At 40.3% G+C, this 24,754-nt stretch overlaps 1 protein-coding gene across 4 annotated transcripts in view; it reads right to left on the bottom strand.

Annotated features, from left to right (window-relative positions):
* LUZP2 (leucine zipper protein 2) overlaps positions 1-24,754 on the bottom strand; it is a 325,887-nt gene that overhangs the window by 140,556 nt on the left and 160,577 nt on the right. For 3 of the 4 annotated variants that reach the window (XM_082200692.1, XM_082200690.1, XM_082200691.1), the window contains 3 exons: positions 6,756-6,873; positions 5,722-5,792; positions 1,688-1,769 (listed from right to left, as the gene is read on the bottom strand). In XM_082200692.1, the coding sequence (XP_082056818.1) occupies positions 1,688-1,769; positions 5,722-5,792; positions 6,756-6,873 (271 nt within the window). The remainder of the gene's footprint in view (positions 1-1,687; positions 1,770-5,721; positions 5,793-6,755; positions 6,874-24,754) is intronic. The other variant, XM_082200689.1, reaches the window with a different exon arrangement.

The following is a 24,754-nucleotide window of genomic DNA, read 5'->3' as shown; positions in this document are numbered from 1 at the left end:
TTGTGTGTTCTGTGAGGTCTCATGAGATTTTGGCAATGCTTTGCAAAATCTCACTGAAAACCAGCACCGCTGCCAGCGCCACTAGTCTGCAGGCAGCAGAGGCAGCGAGGCAGGCGGTGGAGGCAAGTGTCAGGGACTAGCAGGACACTGACAAATGTGCATGGGGGAAGGGGGACTGGAGTCTGACTCAAGAGAGGGGACCCGTGAATTGTGGGGACCTGCACCAGCGAAGAGACAAGAGCCGGATGCAGGGGAAGCTTCAGAGATGGAGCTGGAAGAAGAGGAGGAAGAAGCAGGTCAGACAAGTGAAGGGCCGGGTGCTTCCGTTCCTTTCCTGCACCACTGTCTCACAGAACCAGGAAGGGATTAAAGAGGGAAGAGCAGAGGCAGCTTCCACACGGGAATAGTTTATGGGTGTGTGCTCACAGCCTGTCGGGGGAGGTACATAAACTGGTGGAGGAGGAGTGGCCCCCTACTGCAGCAACTGCTTCATAGAGCACAGACCTGGAAATAGCTGCCTGGATGCTAGACTGGTGTACAGGGGCATTCAAAGCTGTAGAAAACATGGTAAGTGTCCACTTTTGTCAATAAAGATTTAACTATGCGCCATATGCATTCCTTTGGCTGGGGAGCACCCATGACATCTCTTGGGCTTCCACCACTCAAGGCGAGTGTCTCACCCTGCCTCATCAATCGGCCAGGCCTACAATCAGGAATGGTACCAATGAATTTAATCAAAGTCACACTGTTTTGATTTAAGAGGCCTTCTGTAGACACATTACTTGTACATGGATTTTGTACATGTCCATGGAATTATCAGGGACTAGCTTGGAAACAGAAGAATGGTGGGAGAAAGCAACTGGGGAACCCCCAAGGGAAGAAGGCTCAGAGCCCAGGGATTGGTGGTGGGATGATGATTAGTCATCAGAGAGAGAAGACTGGGAGGAGGAAGTGTCCAAAGCTGAAGAGGAAACAGGGCTTAGTGAGCCGGAAGAGTCTATGGCAGAGAGAAGTACAGAATAAGAAGGTTGAAGCAGGAGAGTGGGATGATGTCAAGAACCAAACTTCACAGAGCACATAATATATTTGAAAGTATCAAAATGGCCAGCTAGTCCAACCCACTTAAGCAAAGCAGAACCAGCTATTCACTGCACATTTAACCAGACAGCCTGTGTGAACAGAACCTCAGGTTACAGGTGCACACCTTAAGAACCAAAGGACAGAAGTGAGCTCAGCAACACACTAGTTACTGAAGTTTGGGAGAGAGTCAGAATTCTTTCAAACTTCAGATATGGGGATCTTTAGGAGTATGCCCAAAGTAGATTCATTGTATGACTTCCATTGAATATTGAATTGGATCATACCCATGTCGTTCAAGATTGTAACTCTTCTCCATCTTTATTTGTGTTAGTCCCTGATAGGTTAGGAACAACGTGTTGGAAAGTCCCTTCTTAAACCACCAGGAAACAATAGTTAGTACAGTGATAGCAAGATACCCTTCATATATTTATCAGGAGTGAATTCTATGAGATTCTTTGCTTCCACAAAGAGCCTTCTATAGTATATTCAATATATACCAACAGCCTTGTTCATGCAGACATATTTGAGCTATTGAAGCATTTACAGAAGAGAGGGGCATGGAAAGGTTGGAGAAAATAATAACAAAGAAAGAAGAGAAGTTACTCACCGTAGCCTGCTGCTTTTCCGCCTTCTCAGCTGCCTCATTAAGCTGTTTTTGAAAGGCCTCCTGGAGCGATTTCATTTCTTCCCTAGTTTATCCAAGAGACAAAACACAAACTTCATCTCTATTGTACATGAGGAAAGAATGCTTTTGTTTACTCTCTTTTCATGACAAGGCACTTTTAATTACACTGAATAACCACTGGTTGTGCTTTGTTGGGGTGGCTTATTAATAAAGCCACAGATGCCCAGTGCACTCCAGTGAGGTTCCAAAATGAAAATTCTTTTGTGTCTACTGTATAGAATACTGTGCAAAATATTATTTAAGCATTCTTCATATTCTAATTCACTAACTCTCATTTTCAAAGCAAATTGTTTATACTTAGATCTCCATCACCTCTCCCTCAGCAACTGTTTAGAAGGGATGAGTAGGAAAAGATGCAATTGCAAACTCTTAGGGAGACCCATCTTTTCCCATTATCTTCAGGTAGCAACTGAACTTCAGCTGAACATAGGCATCTTAAACAGAAGACCTAATTTTGGCCTTGTTGGTCCAGATCCAGTTCCCAGACAGATAAGGTTCCTCAAAGTGAACGACACCATCATAGTGGCACTTTCTGACAGCTGTTCTGAGGATCAGACATAGCAAGATCCAAAGAGATAAATCTTCAGGACAGGGAGAATGAACATGTTATGTGAGATATAAAGCCACGCTGACAACAGGCGGGGTGAATCTGGTCCTTTTATCTGCCTCTGTTTTGTCCTGATTAATTACACAGAATACAGTTGCTGCTACGCGTAGGTCTTTTTTCATGTAGACACCAGCAGTATTTGAGATCAAGTGAACTGACAGATTTTTAGAAACACCCAGACTAGTTCCATGCTTACTTGGGAATAGGGAAGAGCATATCTGATAATTTTAGTCCCTCATTTTTCCTATCTTCATTTCTCTGCCTCAGTTGTTTTTAAAAACATCCTCATGAAAATTCATCAACATCTTTTGTGTGAAATTTCTCCTGATATACATGTTTTTGTAGGCAATTTTCCCTAATATAATGCATTTCTGTATGTTATTTTCATCAATCCAGTATATGCATTTTAATGCACACTTTATCCTACTACATTTTTTTTGTACATATTACTTAATTGGAGAACTGCATTGGAAAATTCAGAGCTCTGCAAATTGCTGTGTTTCCATTTGTGTACTTTAATTTGGCTTTTAGAAAGTATTAATTAAGTAGGTTGATCTTGGAATGTGAACTGAATTGAATGTGTCTGTCACTCATCCAAACTTGGGAATAAGCTTCATTGAACTCAGTGGGACTTATTTCTGATTAAACATGCACAGAAGTGCACTGACTGTAGTTTAGGTGACGAAGCATGAAGCACAATCCAGATAAAGGGGGTGATTCCCTAGATCAGATAGGGCATGTGTAGGCAAACTAAGGCCCAGCGGCCAGATCCGGCCCAATCGCCTTCTAAATCCGGCACGCGGATGGTCCAGGAATCAGCATGTTTTTACATGAGTAGAATGTGTCCTTTTATTTAAAATGCAGCTCTGGGTTATTTGTGGGGTATAGGAATTTGTTTATTATTTTTCCAAAAAACATAGTCTGGCCCCCCACAAGGTCTGAGGGACAGTGGACCGGCCCCTTGCTGAAAATGTTTGCTGACCCCTGAGATAGGTGGACAGCTGCACTCTCCTAAATGAGCAGTAGTTTGGGAGTACTTCTGAATCTACTACTGTCACTGGAGGCACAAGCTGTGGCCCTATCTGGACAGGAATAGTGTAGTTTCTATTATCTATGCACTAGTAACCTTCAAATTAGATTGCTGCGATGTGCTATACAGTATATGGGGCTGCCTTTAACAGCAGTTCAGAAGCCTTAGCTGGCACAGAATTCATTGGCTAGATGGTTGATTAGGAGTTGAACTATAAAGCCATATGAGGTTCAGGACCCAAATAGTTTAGGGACCACCTTTCCCTGCATAAATTTACCTGGACCCTGGGTTCGTAATCTGAGGCCCTTATTCATATGTACATTGCAGGGAGGTGCAGAAGATGCAACACAAGAACTTTTATTTTAATTTCGCGGTGGCTCCCCAATTTTGGAATACTATCCTCCAAAAGATTCACCTGGCTCCATCACTATCAACTTTTAGGCACCCGGCAAAGGTTTTTCTGTTCACCCTAGTTGTGCCCTAACCTGCACAAGAGTCCATCTTTTAGTAGCTTGGGGTAGGATTTGTCCTGTTTATATTATTGCAGATGAAGGGTTTTAGCCAATATTATTGTTGCATTTTAAAATTTGCATCATGTATACTTTTATAACTGCATGTCATTTTGAGACATTTTTGTAGTAAGAAGTGAACAAACACAATAAATAATATCAATACTACAAGTATTAGTAATAAATTAATTTATTGAGTACTGAAGTGAGTGCTGAGTTTGCCTAATCTGATTTACCGTGAATGGTGAATATGGGTTGGACACAGATCCAATAAATGTGAATTGAGCTGTGAGCTGATCCTTAGTTTCAGCTTACCTTCAGTGATTTAGGCTGTTTTACAGCAGCTAGAAGCAGGGCTGAACTTGCAAACCAGATCATAGAAAGAGCAAGAATATAAACTAGAGATTAAGCAGCAGCTCACAACTTTAATACAGACATGCAGCTGAAGAATGACAGGTCCCAGTCTGGGACACAACATTTTGATTGGACAAGTCATGCATTAAAACTAGGAGACTGTGTGTGCAGCCAATTAGGGTCAGCACAGTGATTCCTGACAGCTCAATAGGTAAATTGGAGAGCCCTTCTTATTCTGTGTTTTAGATGATTTATCACAGGATGCACAAGACAATGTTTCAGGGCTGAGATGTTGTGCATCTGGCAGGAAGTCTTTGATGTGTCATTTAATCTATGTTCCATGGGAGCCAAACATACAACGAATGTGGCGCATCCCTCACATTAATAACAAGCCAGTTTTCATGCCTTGGCATTTTATCATTGTGAGCATCTTAAAAACGTGTGCTTCCATAAACAAGGAGTGTGGAATCATTAATTGTTATATTATCCACAGAAGTGGTTTCTACAGTGTGTTCTTAGAGTGTCAGAATAAAAATCTAGAAACAAAAGAAAATGCGCTCCTTCACCGAAAATGCTACGCTGCACGTATCATGCTGTCTGTCTCAGAGAATCAGCACAATGAAGTCAAGCTCTGTATTGGTTTCCCATGGAAACAATCTTCATGCATTTCAGATGGATTATGACAAGTTTGAAATGAAACTTTGCTTTGGGGGGAAAAAACAAAAAAAATGCTGTCTGTTCATAGTAGTGATAGGAATACTGCCCTCAGGTCAAATTGCAGTCATTTTGGAGATTATGAACATCTGGAAAGACATTATTTGTTTTTTGAAAGTTTGGTTCCAGCTCACTATAGCAGAGTATCTGCACTGATGCTGTCACATCATTACACCAAATTAGAATGCCCCCTGGGAAGAGCTGCTTTCAGCATACCACGATGGAGAAATTCACCTGGAAATTCTCATATGCATACAAACAGCCATAGGTTTTAGATGTGCTTTGTAAAATGAAGACAGAAGAGAGAAGACATAAATGCTTCTACATAGGAGAGGGACAAATTCAGGAGATCCATAGCCCAGGAGTACTTGGAGGCCTGGTTCTGCTTCTGTAAGGCCAGGCATGCTTTTATCATAAGTAAAGTATTCAGCACCATAATTCAAAAGCATCAATTCTTTGGCAATCAGCCTTCTTTATGGTGAGAGCTTGACCATAAAGAAGGCTGATCGCCAAAGAATTGATGCTTTTGAATTATGGTGCTGGAGGAGACTTGAGAGTCCCATGGACTGCAAGAAGATCAAGTCTATCCATTCTGAAGGAAATCAGCCCTGAGTGCTCACTGGAAGGACAGATCCTGAAGCTGAGGCTCCAATACTTTGGCCACCTCATGAGAAGAGAAGACTCCCTGGAAAAGACCCTGATGTTGGGAAAGAAAGTAAGACAGATAAATGTTGACTTGTACCTTTGTTTTTGGCCTAATTCCAAGAGTTTCTGTACGTCGGTTTTAGCAGATGCCTCATCGTTTTTCAAAGACTGAGAACAAAGGGAAGAAACAAGAAGTTCTTTACCATTTCTTATCAAGAAGCTCTTTACCATTTCTTCCATACTAACATTATTAATGGTGCCCCTTTTGATAAAATGCTTTCTGTGAATAGCATATTTTAAAGCCAAGAACAAATGGAAATGGAAACAGCTTTGTTGGTCTGCTGCAAGGCCTCACAACATTCCCACACTTCTTTTGATTGACACCTTAATTGTCGTAAAAAAAGCCACCATTGGCCCAACATCTCTATATGTCCCTCTGTAATTATGCCAGAGAGGAACTACTGACTAATGTGAAGGTCAATGACAGATTCACATGTAATCTTCCTTTCATGGAGCTGGTCATTTTTATCCTATCCACATATAAAAATACATAATAGGGATGGGTGGGTATATTTCTTATCCATGCCATTTTTGCCTACATTCATTCATAAGTCTGCTCCATCCCATTTCTTTATTGATTCATGAAAAATCAATTAAGATTCTACATTCATGCGTGTAGAAGAACTACTTTATTTGCTGTTAGATGTGAACTGCTCCTTTCTCTCTAGTCAAAACTAGGTCCACCACCTCTATACCCCATCTTCCATCACTCAAGCCATTGTCATGGATGTAGGAAGGGAAGGACCAGCCTTCTTCTCTAGATCACGAGGTTGTAGAAGCTGTAACCATGCAGACGAGTTTAAGTAATGAGTAGGGAAAATTTGGAAAAATATTTGCCATGTTTGAGTGGTGAAGAAGTGGTGGTGCCAGGCAGGAGTATATAGTAAGATGAAAAGGCCAATAGAAGATGGAAGGGTCAGAGTCCATTTCTCTCATCCAAATCCCCACAACCTGGCTGTGATGTTTCATGGCTATTTTCCTAGTATATTAATCACAAAATACTTGCATTATGAAATGGAGTGAATGATGACTATATATCATGGGGCAGTTGGGGAGGATGAAGATTCGTACCTGGAGGTTTACTTTAATTCCTTCAAGTTCTCTGGATGTCTTTGACAGTTGGCGAAGAATGTTGCTCCTTTCCTTAAAGACTTCTTTAAGTTGTCTTTCCAGTTCTTCGTAGCCCTGTCTAACCCAGAAAGAACATCAGTGAGATTCTCTCAGAGCAACTGAAACAAACAAAGCTTGAAATCAGAACCAGTTTATTACATTTGCATTCAGATAGAAGCAGGATCCATTTCTGCCATCCTCTCATAGCCTCTCATCATGTCAAGCATATCAAAGTCATTCAGGTCTAGAAAATGAGCTGCTTCATTTGGGTCTGCAGGGTTGTCCTATAACCCAGTTTTCTGGGGTTTGCCCAGTAGGAGGCAAAGTGTACTGCCAGTACTCTGCTCAGTCATTTAGAGAGAAAGGTGCATGCACCCACCTTTCATTGTTAATGAGGGAAAACACAGAGAGAGTTGACATGTACATAAGATATTATCTAATGTGATATGAAAAGACAAGAGTTGAACATCATGTGTCTGGATAAAGAAATTCCAGGTCCCTTTATGAACTATTTCCCCCCTTCCCCTGGGTGGAATTGAGCTCTCACATAGAAAATAAAGGTTATAAAAATAAAGAAATGCAAAAAACAAAATAAAGTACCATGAAGATGTTTAACAACACTACCAAAAATATAGTATGCCACCTAGTATTGATCATCACTGTCTTACTGCTGACTTAACTAGTTAATGTTTTATACAATAATCTCCAGCCTACACTCTACAATACCTACATGGCACCAGCAAACCTATCCTTCATTTCCACAAAGGAGATCAATAGCAAATAGTTGAGTTTTCTTTTTTTGAAATGTAAATCCAAAGTGAAAACCCACAGCACAATACTTGTCTGAGTCTGGAGCCAGAGAAAACCAATATCCATGTGCATTGCCGAGAAATAAAGCAAATTATATTTTGAAGCCATGAAAGAAAACACAGGGCAAGGGGGAATGGATCAGCAGGGAGCCAGTAACCAAAAGTGAGTGAATATCCTTTGTACCGCAGGATCAATAGCTACTTCCTGTAACCCCGTTGTTCACCTGAATGTTGTCTAATGATGTCATTTAAAACAACTCTTGACTAAAAGAACAGTCATTCAAACAATATATACCCTTTGTGAATTCTATAAATGGCAACTGAATGCTATGTGGTTACACTGTCCTCCATGCAACTCAGCTGAATCCAAGTTGGACCAATCAATGAATTTTTATTATCAGCTTTTGCCTGACATCCCAGAACCATTTACTATATCACTTTTAGAGAATATAAATTCACGGGGAAAACCTCTAGAGCTGGTGTACATGAGCACTGCACCCTGTCCCAGTCTAGCACATCATTACGTAGCTCCTGAGTCAGATTAGCTGTGTGAGAGGATCCATGGTGAGGGGGGTCTGGAGCTCCCCAAAATACAGCTGAGTTCAGTAAGGGCTCAGCTGCCATAAGAAATGAATTGGGCCCTACATGAGGATTCTGTAGCAAGGAATCCCTAGAAAGATGCTCAGGGTTTTCTCTAAATGTAGAAGCCAGAAAGTTGGAAAAGCACTACAATGAAGTAAAAGTACAGTCTTTGAATAGAACAACAACAACCATTGAACTTTTAAATGTAAAGGCCATAAAATGGGATGAATGAGTGGGTGGCTGCGGTCTTGTGATCCAAATGGTGTCATGCTAATTAACTGTCCAATAGGTGTCTGTTATGCACATACAACCTTATTTTCCATAGCACTTACTGCAACAAGAAACAATTTTCCCCAAGCCAAATGCTTAGATTATAGCTTGTGGAGGGGACTGAGGTGCACTGGTCGCTCCTGCTAGATGAGGCAATTTAAACTCATCTCTTCTTCCTCGCTACTGCCTCAAGCACCAAACTCGATTTTGGAATGTCACTTGACTAGGCTGATCAGCCTGTGGGGGTGGGGTGGGGGTGTTTGTGTGGCACAGAGGGTTTGAAAGAGAAGGAGGAATCGGCTGGATTTGACTCTCCTCTTCCAGCAGTAGGAGAGTCTTGTGTACAAATATTGGCCCATATGTAGTTTAGAACCAGCCCCAAAAAACTACATTTCAAGAGCAGGCAAAATGTAACCTCCCCTACAACATACTCTTGAGGTAGGGGGTTATCTTGAGTCCCCACAACCAAGCAACAAACTTAAACTCACAGTGCAATTGAAAGCCTGCATGAAAAGGTCATTAGCATCCATAACAGCGCAAGTTTCTAAGTACTCTTTTGTGTTCCAAAGTTATCTGTGTTTAAACCAAAACAATCCATGAATATAATTTAGTCTGATCTTTCTTTGTTTCCTTTGTACAAGAGATAACAAGACAACTCTGTGACACTGTCTTTATTTATGTACTTAGTAACGTTATTCCTCATGTTGCCAATGCTGCAGACATGAGTCACACAGTATGAACCAAAGAACTGTCTCCTTCCTTGTGAGTCAAGGGCAAGCTGTATTCCAACATTTATTAGCCTGGGATTTTCTACATATTTGAGATTCAGCTCATTGCTTTGAAACCAGAAATAAACTATTGGGAAAAACTATATCTCAGCAGTAGGGCACATACTATGCAAACCTCAGTCCCTGGCATCTCTAGTTAGAAGCATGAGACCATGCACATTGCGGGAAAGGTGTCTCTGCCTTTGACCCTGCCCATCAGAATAGCCTATACTGTGCTAGGTGGACAAATAGTGTGACCTGATAGAAGGTATCTTCCTATGTTCCTGCCAAATACTAGCACTATCTACTCCCACATCTTTGGATAAGAGGTGCATTAATCCATATCAATGTGAGCTGGACCTTTTTCAGTCCTGGCCTGTCAATCTACACAGTCATTTTTAATTATGGCCTCCATGCTGTTGTGTTCTGAGCATAGCAGAATGTCCTGAGACATATCAGTGACTAGCCAGGCACTACTTACAGTTATAACTGTATGGAAAATCCATAAATCTTATAATGAACTGCAGGGGGCAGTAACCAAGGTTTAGAGCAGGCATGGCCAAACTTGGCCCTGCAGATGTTTTGGGACTACAATTCCCATCATCCCTGAACACTGGTCCTGTTAGCTAGGAATGATGGGAGTTGTAGTCCCAAAACATCTGGAGGGCCAAGTTTGGCCATGCCTGGTTTAGAGGCAATAGGTGTAATCTGTAGTGTTGGTCAGCAGCAATAGTGGCAGCAGTGTTAGGGCAACAGGATTGACTGCCAGTAGGTGGCAGTGTTCCTAGCTGGGGATAGCAGAATCTCTTTATTTTGGTTTCTTTCAGTTTTTCATTTTTCCAATCTTAAATTCAGCTCTCCAGATTTGCTTGTGAATCTCTTTTAGAAGTCCTCATGAAACTTTGTCAGCATCTTAGTACAGTTTTTTCCTAATATGTACATTTCTGTATGTACACATTTTTGCAAAGTAATTTCCCCTAATATACTGCATTTTGTATGCTATTTTAAGTAATGTATGCATTTATAAGCACAGTTGACCCTATGTGCATATATGTACACATTACATGACTGGAGAACTGCATTGCAAAATTCAGAGAAATGCAATATTAAAGGATGACTTTCTTTCCAATTGTGTAATATTTCAAGAAGTGTGAACTAGGTAGGTTTGCTTTCAACTGCAAACTGAACCAAATTTCCTCCCCATCCTTATTCTCAGCCCAGAAGCTTGAACCTGAACCCTAGTTCTCTTCCCCTCCCGTTTGAAAAATTACATACCATGTCAGTGTATTGCTTAATTATGGGAATTTCAGCACTTGCCCTGATTGAAACTGTAAGTAGTAAGAGCTGCATAAGAGAAATGGAAACAATGTTTGTTACCAATGCATCTGAACAGCATGGGAACTTAATTACTAGATCTGAGTGAAAATTGTATTACTTAGGGGGGATTATTCTTCTGTTTTACTTTCTGATCTCCTGTTGCATTTATGTTTAAAATCTGTGGGTTAGTGTACATGCTGTTTATTGTAGCATTTATGAGTCCCTGGGGCATGTAAGTGTGTGTGTGGGAGAAGAAAATGTATGAAATCATCAACTGTTTGGGAATGGTAATTAAATATTTAGTTAATTCATTACAGGCTCAGTTTTGATGTGCTGAGATCCTCCCATGCCTTTGTGACATTCATGTATGGAGTGAATGCAGAAACAGTAATGTGAATGCAATCAGCCACAAAGACTGAACCAGTACAAACCCATGGCATATATATGAGCAAACCTCCCATACAGAGCACAGTAATAAGGTCTATGAACCTGGCCTGGAGACTACAGCTAGTGCACAATGCTGCTTCCAATAATCATAACCACCACTTTGATGTGGTGCCATTTAAATACTCATCATGTAGGATCTTCACTGTCTGTCTTTATGGTACTCCCTATACCAACTGTCCTGAGTTTTAAGATAAACAAAGAGCCTACTTGAGGTCCAGCCAGTTTGTTGTTCACTGTGCAGGAGATCAGAACAGGGCTTTCTCTGTGGTTGCACCCCAGTTATTGGCGGTGTTATGTACAACAAATAAAGATCTATAGTACAGTATGTGCTTATCGTTGTAGTATACAGGGTTGTTGTTTTTTTTAAGAGCTGAAGTTTGTACTTACAAGCTGCTCTAAACTTAATCTTTTAACATGCACATGGTATTTCCCTCCTTTCATTTGATAGTTCCACTCACCAATCCAAGTCTCAATATATAGCTGGTAAAATTAATAGGGCATGTTTGAACTTGTAAAATATCATTCTGCAATGGTCTGGGCAGTGTGTAGAATTTGTATTAATGAAGGAGAGCAGATAAATAGCACCTCACAATATGCCAAGGAAATGAAGTAATTTGTAGCTTGTTACATGAAATTGTCTAGTATCTGTCCTCAATGTATTGATGCAAAATTAGTCTAAATTCAAGAAAAAATTAGAGAAGAGGGTGCCTGCTCTTGAATCAAGAATAGATATTGCCATGAACATTGCTGTCCTTTATGCTTATTTATTTGACATCAGGATCAGTAACAGTGGTAGAGCACATGGCTGTCTGCAAAAGATTCATTTCCAGGTAGGGCTGGGAGGGTTGCCTGCCTGAAACCCTGGAGAGCCACTGCCAGCCACTGTGAAACTACTGTGTAGCTGGACCAATAGTCTGGTGGTGTAAGGCAGCTTCTTAAAGTTTATGTAGCCTTCATTCTATTCCATGCTCCACAGAACTGTTATTTCCAGGATTCCCAAGAAGCAGCAATGACTGTCAAATCTGTCCTTCAGATATGCCCAGGTAAATTTAAAGTAAATAAAGTAATGGGGGGTGGGGAGAGAGAGTGCAAAGTCCTAGGAAGTTCCTAAAGAGGAAAGAAAGATGCAGTGAAAGAACCTAATATGAACCTATTCCAAAATGAAGCATGTACCACAATGCAGCCATCCTTTGAAATTCATACTTCTATGAATTTTGCAGTGCTGTTCTTCAGCCCAAAATGCCTACAAAAATCCACACATTGGGGGAGAGTGTACATTAATATATAGATGTTCTATATAGTAGAAATAACATGCAAAATGTAATTAAATTAGGAGAAAGCATTTGCACAAAAGTGAATGTTAAGTGATCTTTCACAGGAAGAAAATATAGTATAAGGGGAATCACACAGTAAAACCTGGATGAATTTTTGTGAGGTCTTCTTTAAAAAACAAAAACAAAAGTGAACTGATGCAGAAATTTGGTGAACTGAAGTTAAGACCAGAAAAATGAAATAGTGGGGGGAACTGACCTAGGCACATTTGTCCATCTCTTTTAAAGCTAGAAGGCAAATGGGAAGGTAGGGGTGAGAAGCTCAAGGAAGAGAGATTTAAAGAAAACAGATAGCTTAATACCATGAAAGTTGAGATATTCACATTGTGGCTCAATTTGGAATGGCCTCAATGAAACTAATTTATTTTCAATATCAGTCATTTTATAATTGAGACCATCCCAATGTCTGGGCCCTGTCATATTTGCACTGATATCATTGGGGACATAATAGAACCTAGAAGCCCACGCTATCATGAGTCCCTGAACCTCATCCCTCTACTCCCTTTTCCATGATTTATGCTTGGATTTAGGACCTAGGTGAGCCACAACCAGCACCACTGGTTAAGTTGTAGGTCAGGAAGAGACAAGAAGGCAGCAATGACAACAGCTCACAACAGCAGAGAGAAGCCCATGTGAAGTCAGAAGCAAACATTGAAGGGAGCTAAGAAGAACAAAAAGTTCTTCTTACCACTACCCAGCTGAGCTTAAGCATTATTACTAATTAACAACAGTGACAGTCGCAGTTATTTTACCATTGTAAACCCAACAACCGTCACTCCCTCCACCTTCTATAAATCCAACTGCTAAGTGCTCAGAATTCAGGACTAGATGTGTTTCTCTCCTGAATAATACAAAGAGCAAGGGGGTGGGGAAGAAAATGGATTTCTAAGCCCTAGGGAAAAGCAAAGTCTCATTTTGCAATCTACCTTCCATAATCTTTTGGCACATCCACTTCCTTGACTTAACAAAAAACCCCAACAACCATGCACACAAAACCCCCAGTCGAAAACTGGAGCATAAAGCACAGGCTGGTAGCACCCATGCTTGCCTGAGATCATTAAAAACAGAGCTAGATGTACCCATCGTAATGTAATAGTTCTATTACAGAAATAATTGCCATGACATCTGCAGATGCTAACATTAGTGCATACATTTAGCTGTTTATTATAAATATGAATATTTGTCCCTTATTAAGTAACAGAACTCCTTCTTCAGTGCATGCTACCGTGCTAACCTGATCCACACATGGTTTGACAATTGCCTTTGTTTATATGCCACTCACACCAGAGTGTAAGAAAATGTGGGGGAACAACTTTTACATGTTTGCTAAATCTGAATGGTTGGGATTCATGGGCAATAAATTGAATTTATATGTTTGAAATATTTCCAACATCACCTCCCATCAAAAGAGATTCTAGGGAAGTAGATAGAGGTGGAGAACCTTATTGACTTTATTGAATTGTATTAATAGTTTTGATGAATTTGTTGCTGTTCGGTTTATTTATATGCTATTGTGTTTGATATTCTAATGATTGCAATTATTTGTTTTTAGTGCTATCGCGACTGTTGAGAGCCACTTTGAGCTAAACATCTGAAGTTGAAAAAGCAGAAAACACATATCAAAACAGAACAAAATGCACTGTCCTCCTCTTGAAACTGGAAAAGTGAAAGCACCCAAGAGCCTAAGAATCTCAAGGCATACTAATTGGCAATGGTCATTGATCTGTGAACACCTTTGGGGTGTGTCACAGCATGCATGTCAGTTCTCTTATGACCACCTCACTGCATGATACCTGTGGCTGGATGTCACAGTGTGTAGATGCAATGCTGGATTGGCAGCCTTTATGGTTATGAAAGATGAATACTTTCTGCAGGTCTGTGTCTATTTCCACTCTATGATATAGGAGGATTCAAGCAATAGGATAGTACTGGACAGGAGGCATTAATCAGGTGGGGAAACTAGGATCTGGATAGCTAGAAGAGGCGGTCTCTTAGGAGTCCTGAACAAGTAAGCAAAGTGTCCAGGGCCAGAATGCTTGGCAAGGGAGTGTTCCCTCCAAGCTATTGCACCAGTCACTCTCAGGTAGCAATGGAAGGGTTTTTATAGTGGACTTACTTTTCCCACATCCTCCTAGATTTCAGCAAGGCCCTGATACAGACTATGCCCCAGACCAGTGGTTGCTTCCTTCTCCCAAATAGGATTGATGGGCCTTGAGTAGTCAAACACTGTGTCACTGGTTTGGGGCTTCAGTGGGTCTGGTGTCACCTCTGCTCCTAAGGTCCTGAGGGTGATGACTGGGTGGCAGAGGGTTGAGTCCCTTAATACTTCAGCTTCCATGGGCAGGGAGTCTTATAGGGGAAGACTTCCTTTTCCCCCTCAAGTTGTGTTGACATCCTGAGGTCATCACCTGTGCTGAGGTTTACAGTAGAATCTTGCACTTTGGATGAAGTCTGATCAGTGGGTTCTAAATAATCCTTTATCAATAAATTATATCAAATATACATTCCATGGTAGTTACATTATATTAGGGAATGTGAGATTGTGGGCTGATTGACATCATATCCCAATTATGTTTCACAGATGTTGCTTACTATGAACCACTTTGAGAGACAAGTAAACTTGGGTTGGTTATTAGTAAGATTTACTTGAATTACTATACTGTTGCATGAGAATTGCTCTGAAGACTGAAAGTGCTGCAAAAATATATATATTCTAAGACCTCACTGGTGATGGTACAAGGGAATGTCAGTTGGTTCAGCAGGAGGAAGACTCAAAAATTGCTACCCATTTGTCACCTCTGCTCTGGGAAATATCACCATGGTGATCAACTGTTCATCTTCTCTTTCTTTGCTTTTGAAAAATCTGCTTGTAAGTTATGTCAAACAGATCTATAATGGTATCACCGCTCCTTTGATGTGTCTAGGAGGAATGCGAAGAGACACCTATTGTGTTTTCTATGCGCATCACTTACTGAAGGCATAGTCCTAAAAATTGCTTGGGAATAATTTAGAGAAACAATGTAAATAATGTAGAAAGTTTAGAAAACATGGATACTGAGGACTTAAAGAACCTAGAACATATATGTCTGTACACAAATGTATGTTCTCTACCGGTTCAACTTGAGTGCGATAAATATTACACTAGAAGACTATGAAAGACGGAATACTCTGGAATACTAAGTCTTTTCCTGCAGATTTGCTCCCACAGTTCAGACTGAAAAGGCTTTATGCAACTCCTTCCTGTTGTTGCTGATGTTGTTCTCACAGTGGCATTCGATTAGCAAAAGATGTTATTTCTCAGTGCTCCCTTGGCAGTGCCAACTTTCTTAGATGTCTATGACATCTGTGGGAAACAGAGTTTTGTGTGTTTCTCCAGCTAAGTAAGCTGCTCTTTGCTATTCACGTAAAACTCGAACGCTTCTGCTTGATCTTACAAAAAAAAAGGGCAGTTGGACTCCTGTAAAATGTGTATTGCTGCTAAATAATTCACAAGTTAGTCTAATAAAATGGTGTTAACCAAATGGTGGGTTTCAGCTTGAAATCAAAGATGTTCCCTAGCCTTTCCGAGCTGCAGTGCCTCGCGATAAATTATTGATGCGATCATTACTGATACCACATTTTTTAATGCTCACCCTGTTGCAATTTTTCAGCCTCACCTTCCTTATTGACTTGTCTCGTTAAGGCAACTCGGCATGTCAGCACCACTACATCCTGAGTTGCACAGAGGCTGCACCCACAGTTCATGAATGATGCAGGTAGATCTCGGAACCCTGAGAACATGGCTTGTAATACACCCAACACTTTCCTGCAGGTGGACATCACAGAAGAAGATGGTGAGAACCATGAAAAGGGAGAGCAGGGACCTTGAAGATGCTCATCAACAGTGAGCACCTGGGCAGGAGACTGAGCAGGTATCCAGACCACCTGGTCAATCATCTGGAAATGTGTTGTGTTTCTGCTAAAATTATAGTAATTACAGGCAGCAACCATTTTAGGCATGTCAGATATGTGCACGACTGCACACACCGAACCCAGAAGTGACACAAAAACATCACAAAAGGGGGCAGGGCAGAACGGCCTCTTTGGAGGCTTTTTCAATTGTGCTTCAAATATAGGTGATTTCACTTAAACGTGCATCACCTTGGAACATAACCCCTGCGTAAATTGGGCATTGTCAGTAATTCTAAATCTGAATGTATACAAATAAATGAGTACCTAATTTGCAAATTTTAAGCAAACTCTTTCTTGGCAATGCAACCTTAGAAAGAGCTTTTCTTCAGGGATATATATTTGAAGCAGCAGCGAGTTGTGGTGGGATGGAGTTGTTGAACCATCCTCCTCATACAGGCATCCCTGCAGCTTGTCTGGATGGAGCATGGCAGCAGTGAAGACAGGGTCATATGGTTGCATCAGCAGAACTGTCACCATCAATTGGGTGCTTCTGCTGGACAAGGGCACACACATGGCCCAGAAGTTGCTGCCACCCACATCATCCAGGTAAACAGCAGTGGTGCTGGTTTTATGATGGTGACTCCACCCCATCACACAGAGTCACAGAACTGTAAAGCTGGAAGGGACCCCATGGGTCTTCTAGTCCAATGCCAGAATCACAATTAAATCATCCCTGTCAGATGGCCATGGCTCACTTCTGATCTGGGGCTTAGTGCTTCTAATACTTTCTCTTTACCTTTGGATTTCAGATTAGCACAAGCTCTCACTGCCACAATCCCTTTTTCTTGCTTCTCTGAAAACCTTCCCTTAGTGAGTGTGCAGAACCCCTGGCAAACTACAGGAATGTTTCTGCTAGGAAGTTTCTATTGTACATTTCTGCTTTAGGGCCAATAAAAGCCTGAGGATGAGTACCTCCTCTTCACACCCTTGATCGCTTTACACTGGAATTGTGGATTTCAAGGACATCCAAATCCTTTGTAAGGAACTAGAAAACTTAGCAAACTACCATGCCCAGGGAACTAAGTGCTGGGAATTTTATGTTGGTAAGGGTTGGGGCCTAATGATGTCCTCAGGAGAAAGCTTCCTCTTCCCAAGAGGCAGGTTTTGGGGAAAGGAAGGACAAGTGAGAGGATTTGGAATGGATCTGTGCCCCAGGTAATAGGCCCCAGGTCTCCATTGTACTCAAGAGCATGAAAAAGCCTAAAGCCTAGAATGGGACAAATTTAACAATGAGCTTATTTGAGCCCAGTCCAACTGAAACTAAATTAGTTAATTTAGAAGGACATTTTCCAAATCTAGACTGGGTGTTAATTTGTTGTTACATCAGGGAGACATGTTTAAGTTCATTAGCAATGATGATTATATGCCATCTGTAAATACAATATCAGGCAGAATTCACAGTTTCAACATTTTAGCATTGTTTGCTATATATAAATAAAATAAGCATGCTAGAGCACTCTCTAGCATGATGCAAACAGAATAATTTGTGATGCTAATTACCCTAATTTGCATAGGAAATTTTCCAATCCAAAATTTCCCAGAAAACCCACACCATTAGTTTAAGAGGAGAAGTATAACTTTACCTAGTTTTATGAATGACAAAGCTATGTCTTAAACATTATGCAGGATCTGGGATTAAATTTGCATCTCAAATTTACCTTCCTGTCATCAAACAAGAGAGTATTGTGTGAAGGATTAAGGTTGTATATGATCATTTAATTTAGAAAGATTTATAATCCACTTAATAATAGAGCTCTCTAAGCCTTGTCCATAGTAAAATTGTAGAAAAAATGCAGCTAATATCAACCAAAATATTAAAAACAAATATGTGTGTGTGTGTCTTTAAAGCACAGTCAAAAACACTGTTTTTAACACTGTTTAAAACTTTAAAATGAGTATATGTGGCTATAGTATATGTCAGGGTAGGCTTGTTGAAATACAAACCTTTTCAGCAGGCATCTGAAACAATATGCAAGTTCTGTTGAGTGAAGTAGTTACGTAGGCACATATTGGGCAAGGCGTTCTCCTAAGTTAGCCAGCTCCAAGCCATTATGGGCTTCATATACCAAAAATACAAAAAGCAGAAAGTGACTAGTAGTGCAATACTATACGTATATATGTGCAGAAGAAAGTCCCATTGAGTTCTGCAGGACTTATTTCCAGGTACCCATGTTCAGGAGTGCAGTATATGATATTTAGTTATTGCATTTATGGGATGTTAAATTGGCTACTGTCATAGAAAACAGCAGGAATAAGTCAAAGATGTAAGCAGTCAAAGCAGGATGTATCCACAACAACAACATTGATCCAGCCATCCAGCTGCAGTCTTTCTGCAAACAGCAGGAGAATCTAATGTAGCATCACTTAGAAGCTTATCGTGCAAAGACAGACACACATGACCATGCTGAAAAAGTATAAAGCACAAGAAGAGGTTAATATAGGCAGGAAGTTTAAATTTCATCAGTAAACCCTTCATCACACTGGATTTCATGTATGAGTTCACTGCAGCTAATTTTAGCCATCGAGCCGTGAACCCCAATAACTTTCACAGTTTCCCAAGAAAGATGTACTTCATTTTCTTCAATAATCTCATTTCTCCAAGGCCTTTGGATAAATGAAGGCTGAGTTGTATTTCTCCTGCATGCAGTCTCAGCAGGTTACTGCATGCAATAAGAAGAGCTGCACTGTGATCATGTGCAATCATTTTTAAAGGGTTTGAATTACTATCAGATTTTGCAAGCATCTTTACAAATAATTGTCAGATTTATCTACAGAGTACAATGGCAAATGTAAGATGCCATGGATGTCTTTTTTCCTAGATCTGATTATGTTTTCCAAGAGGTATATTTATCAACCGTTAGAAGACAAGAAAGCGATTCAAGTCTACTCCCCGAGTGGTAATACCCTGTTAAAAAAAACATTTATCTTTTAAGATTTGATTAGAAGTGATCAGCTGTTACCAAAATGCTCTAGAAGTCTTGATTATTTTTACATGTTCTTGACTTGAATGGGGCAATTAGTTCCTTTGTAATATAGAAGTAAATGTCACCTTTTATATAACTTTGCTAGAGACAGACAATTATTCCCTTTGTATTGAACAATGTTTTTTTGTCATTCAGGATTGAGAACCATTTGATGGCACCTTTTCTATAGCACTTGCTTTGGACCATCCATAAAGATCATGTTCTTAGACTCTTATATGCCTACTTATTTTCAACAAGACATTTATATATATTTCAAAGCAAAGTGGAATTCATCATTGAGGGTAAGATATCCCTTCAACAATGGGTGATCCGTGACTCTGTCTCTTTAGTTGGGTCTTTACCTAGCCCTTTGAATGGTACCATCATGAAAACAAGTAGTCAGGGCATCTCGTTCAGATAATGTATTACAGTGGTACCTCGCAAGACGGACGCCTCGCAAGACGGAAAACCCGCTAGATGAAAGGGTTTTCCGTTTTGGAGGCGCTTCGCAAGACGAATTTCCCTATGGGCTGTCGTCTTGTTCCCGCCCCCCCGCCCGGCTTCGGAGCAGTGTTCCAAAGCCCGGCGGCGGTGGGAGGAGGCGTTCCCGCCCCACCGCCCAGCTTCGGAGGAGGTCCAAGGACAGTGGGGAAGATGCACTGCGCTTCCCCGCTGTCCCGGATATTTCCCTATGGGCTGTCGTCTTGCCTCAGTCTAGATCTAACCAACGACAAGTTAACAAATTTGAATAAACAAATCTACCTCTTTGTGTTAGAATGGCATTTTATTGTTTTCTTTTTCATTACCTAAGGCAAACTGAGGCAAACCATCAAAAATAAAATAGACTTTTAAAAAGAGATGTAATAAAGACTTTGCTTTCACCAGTTTAGGATATAAACTTTTAGTTTATCTATCCATAACAGCTTTCTACGCTCCAGATTAAGCAGCACAATCATTCTCTGCCGATAGTCACAGCTCTGACCCTGACAGGAGATCTGTGCAGCAATTAAGTGATCTTTGGCTGTGTACACACAGCGTTAGATGTTAATTCCACTGCATCTTGTGCAAACTCGAACAGAGTGAACCAGGTATCCTGGTCCTCTCCAGTACTGCACGCACAACCAATTCATGCTCAAAGCATGGAGAAACCCATTTGAACAACTCCGAGGAGCAAGATTATTGGAACCCTCAAAGTGAACTGTGCACAGATATCTCACTTCAAGCAAAGGTGAAACATTTCACAGTAGCACTAAACGCACCTGTCTGAAGGCTGCTGGGGGAAGAAGGATGTATAGAGCCCCATTACCACTGCTGTCCATGATGAAGAGGGTTGACCATGCTCTACTACAGCCACAGTGGACAGCAGTAAAGCAAGAAGTGCAACTTGAATAAACTTAGAGCACTCAGCCCTATCAGTATAGAACAATGCCATCAAATGTAGCCACTCTGCTCCACTAGGGTATTGTTGAGTTTGTTGCTTGAGGATTATAGTCTGATCCCACATCTCATTAAGGCAGAATATTGATGTGAGAGGCTTGTGGCTCCCCTTTGCTGCAGAAATTCACTGCAGTTTTTGGCACCTTTAATCAAAGTTAAGTGAAGGAGACTTTACATTAAGTGACAACAGCCTGCCCCAATCTTTTTGTTTCCTCTCAGTCATGGATTAATGAAGAGGCTGTCAAGTTTTGTGATAGATGTTGGTGCATTAGAGTGACAGTTGTTCATTGGGCTTTCTTGCAAAGCTGAACTTTGACTGATGGAGAGAACACAATTGTTCTAAGGCACATCTAATGAAAGAACAGCTGATTGCAGAATATGTGCATAGCTTATGGGTGGCAGTTACCTCATCTAAATCAGAAAGTGGATTTTCCATGGCAATAAAAACACCTGTATAATGAAATATACATATTAAAGAATGAAATACTAGCCAGAAAAAAGTATGAACAACTGTTCAAGGATATATATTTAAAGGGAGTTATGCATAACAACAAAACCCACTTAGCACTTATACATTGCTAGCTCTGCAAAATCATTAGATAATTAAACCTTACAGGAATCCTATGAGACCACTGTGGGGATAAATGGTGTTCTCAGTAATACCAACTCAGCATGTTTTGATTGCCACTGTTTAAACTGCCTATAAAATGGGTATGCAAAACCCTCATGAGTCAATGCTTCACCATGTTCATAAGCATTTGTTCACACCTAGAGAATTTTAAAAGAAACATGGTTCTATCCCTCATGGTTGTTGCAAAAAAAGGGACACATTTTCTCCCTCTGAGGAACCTTCCTAACATTACACATCTCTGGTCATTGTCTGAAAATGCTAGTGCAGAATGTGTAACCTGGTAATTCACTACTAAAAACTGAATTCTGTGTCAGTGCAAAACTATGAAAGTGGGTGGTGTGGTAAAATTCGATGGAGTAGTAGAAAACAGTCATTGCTCCATGTATATGGTGAAGCAATGGTATGCATATGCTGCCGTAATATTTAGACAATGCCATAAGTAGAAGGTTGATTAATGGATTGTTACTTTGTCAATCTACGGCTTACAAGGACAACATCCAACTTTTAGTACTGAAGAGCAATGACCAGATTCCTTACTCTTAGGATGTTTAAACCAGGTGTGGAGGCTGTTGGACACAAAGTTCCATCATCCCTAATCATTGGCTATGCTGGTTGAAATTGATGGAAGATACGTGGACTTCAACAATGTTTGGAGGGTCACAGGTTCCAAATTCCTGATTTGAATTCTAGAGTTCTCTCTTTTTCCTCCCCTCTCTAAATATAGTGAGTACTATGGAGATGTATGCTACAACCTACTATGGGTTAGGAAGGGTTTGCATTTTGAGGAACTCCACAATATCGTTCATAAGAGAGACCCATGCCTATTTGTTCCATTCTATTTACATCAGAACTTAGGCATTGCCTTACTAGAGCAGAGCAAAGTTTATCTAGTCCAGCATTTTGTCTCCCAGGGTGGCCAAATTCTGAAAGCAGAAACATGCTGCCTGTCCCCCACTGTTCATCCTGAAGTGCTATTCAGTTTCCATTTGATTTCTATTTCACACCCCTCCTGAGAAAACCCAAATTGCTGTTTGTTCCGATTCAGTGCTAAAGAGTGGTTTTCTGGGGAGAGGGGAGCAGCAAGACAAGAGGAAGTTTGAATGAGCCCTAAGTATAGAAGTTCACTCCTTTAACGATTGTAGTTGTGGTGAAGACATATGTGTAATAAATTTAAGTACATGGTTAAAGAACACGTGACCTTCCAGATCTAGGGTGTCATTGGGTGTCACTACCAGATAAATGAGTACAGCCATTCTGTCTACTCAGAAGTAAGTTCCATTGAATTCAAAAGCACTTGTTCTCAGAAGTGTGTACAGAATTGCAGTCTTAACAGCCGAAAAACTATGCTGAACTTCTATAGTGGAGCTTTGCTGGCTCTGCCCGTGATTAAGAACTGGTAAAACTGGCTGACTGATTTACACAGAACAGTGCAGAATTTATTTTATAATTATGGGACTTCCCTGCAGCTTCTAAACAGTTTGTTCATTTGTATAATTGCACATTCTTATTGATTTGAAAACCGGAGTTCTAGTATATTGTTGTTTATTTTACTGTATGTTTCTAGATTATGTCCCTCAACAAAATTCTTTTCTTTTGTGATTATATGGAATTGGGATTGTTAGATTCATGTATTTTTATTGATTTAACTCTATATATCTAGGTACATTTATATCCTAAAGTTCTAGTTATGTCAAAGAGACATCAAAGAGACTGCTGACATGTAGGTATAACAGCAAAAGTAATGATTGTTCCAATGTGGGGAAAAATCATTCTTTTGGTCATTGATCTTGTAATTGAAATCAAATATCCAGAAAACCTTCAGAATCTTTTATTTTTATTTTATTTTGCAGTTATTAGTCTTCTTTTGCTTAATGGTAAAATATATGTTTTAATAACAAGGAATGTGAGATATCTGGATATTGCAGAATATATGAATAATGCATTTGGAGAAGGGAAAACAAGTTTAATAACCTGAGTCAGGCACTGCAGTTTTAAGCATCCTCCTTTATCTGATTTAATGAAAACGAATTATGTTTGTGAACGATAGGAACAAATCTTTGTTTACACAATACTATTTTTTAATATAAAATATTTTAAGCAAGGTTTGTATTAATCGGGGGAAAGCTTATGAGGCAGTCACCTGGGGTTAATTGCTACTTAATGTGCACTGCATTAGTCATGTCATTTTCATCTTGTGTAAATGGAGTTAATTTGTTTAGATGCACATAATGTGATATCTGATCCAAGGACCTTTTTCTGCAGATGGAAGCACGGCAACACCTGAATACTTGCCTCTCATCTCTTTTAGAGGCACTGAGGCAAATTGTGATCTTAATAATAACATATGACATCAGTCAAGGCACCTCAGAGATTACACAGTTATGAATGTGATCCATTATGCATTATGAATAAAGCATACTCTTTGCCTCTAACTAGAATAAGAGGAAAAGGGAAATTCAATGAGAAATCTAGGTGGGGAGCGTGCTATTATGGAGAAGAGGTGAACAATGTACAAAAGAAGCCTAAGACCAACTGACCCATCATAGGCCAGAAATGTCTGGGAAGTGTTTGGACTAAAATTATAATGCCGGAGTTTAAGTAAAATGTTTTCAAATGCTAGGATGATAAACCAGTCTACCAGTTTCCAAAAGAAATGTCATAAATCCCATTCCTTTACATCAGGAGGGATAGGGAAGCTGTGGTCCTCCAGATGTTTTTGAACTAGAACTCCCATCATCCCTCACCATTGGCCACGCTGTCTGTTGGAAATTGGATTCCAATAGCATATGGATGGCCATAGGTTCCCCATCCCAGCCTTATATCATGTTTGCAGTATGAACCTATGCATTTTTGCTAAGAACTGTGTTGCGTGGGATTTGTTCCAATCTTAGTGTGCAGGGCCTAGCAAATTTGCCATGCTTAAAAGTGCTCTTTAGAAAGGGAGAAACGGTAGAGGAAGGCTCCAACATAAAATTTATGATGTTTGAGGCTCTTCATTTGGAAGAAAAAGACAAGGGGAAACACAAAAGAGATGTATAAAATTAGAGCCAGCATCATGCAATGGACATGGTTGCCCATGGCTACAAAAGAACCATGGGATCTAGCATTTTCAAAATCTTTACATATACTACAGCTACTGCAAGCTTACAAAAGCAGGAATTCTACATTTTACATCCTGTTGTGTCCATCTTTCAAAGGAGAAAGAAGCCAGATCATCAGCCCATGTGATTGTACATTCAGTCAATAGGATTCAAATGGGCCAATTTTGCACAGTGAGCAGAACATTTCAGCTCCATCTCCTTAGTCTAGAGAATGTAATGTGTGTTGTGCATAAGGAGCACACCATGTGTTTAAGTTTTTCTGTTCAATTTGCATTCAGCTGAGTGGGGAAACTCAGTATCTGCAAATATGGATTGGATTTGGGCCCATATGTAAAATAATAGCTCTTGCAAGCA

Source organism: Podarcis vaucheri (assembly GCF_965113315.1).
Source record: "Podarcis vaucheri genome assembly, chromosome: 1".
In the NCBI taxonomy this organism is placed as follows: domain Eukaryota; kingdom Metazoa; phylum Chordata; class Lepidosauria; order Squamata; family Lacertidae; genus Podarcis; species Podarcis vaucheri.
This window is presented reverse-complemented; position numbering and strand designations above follow the sequence as displayed.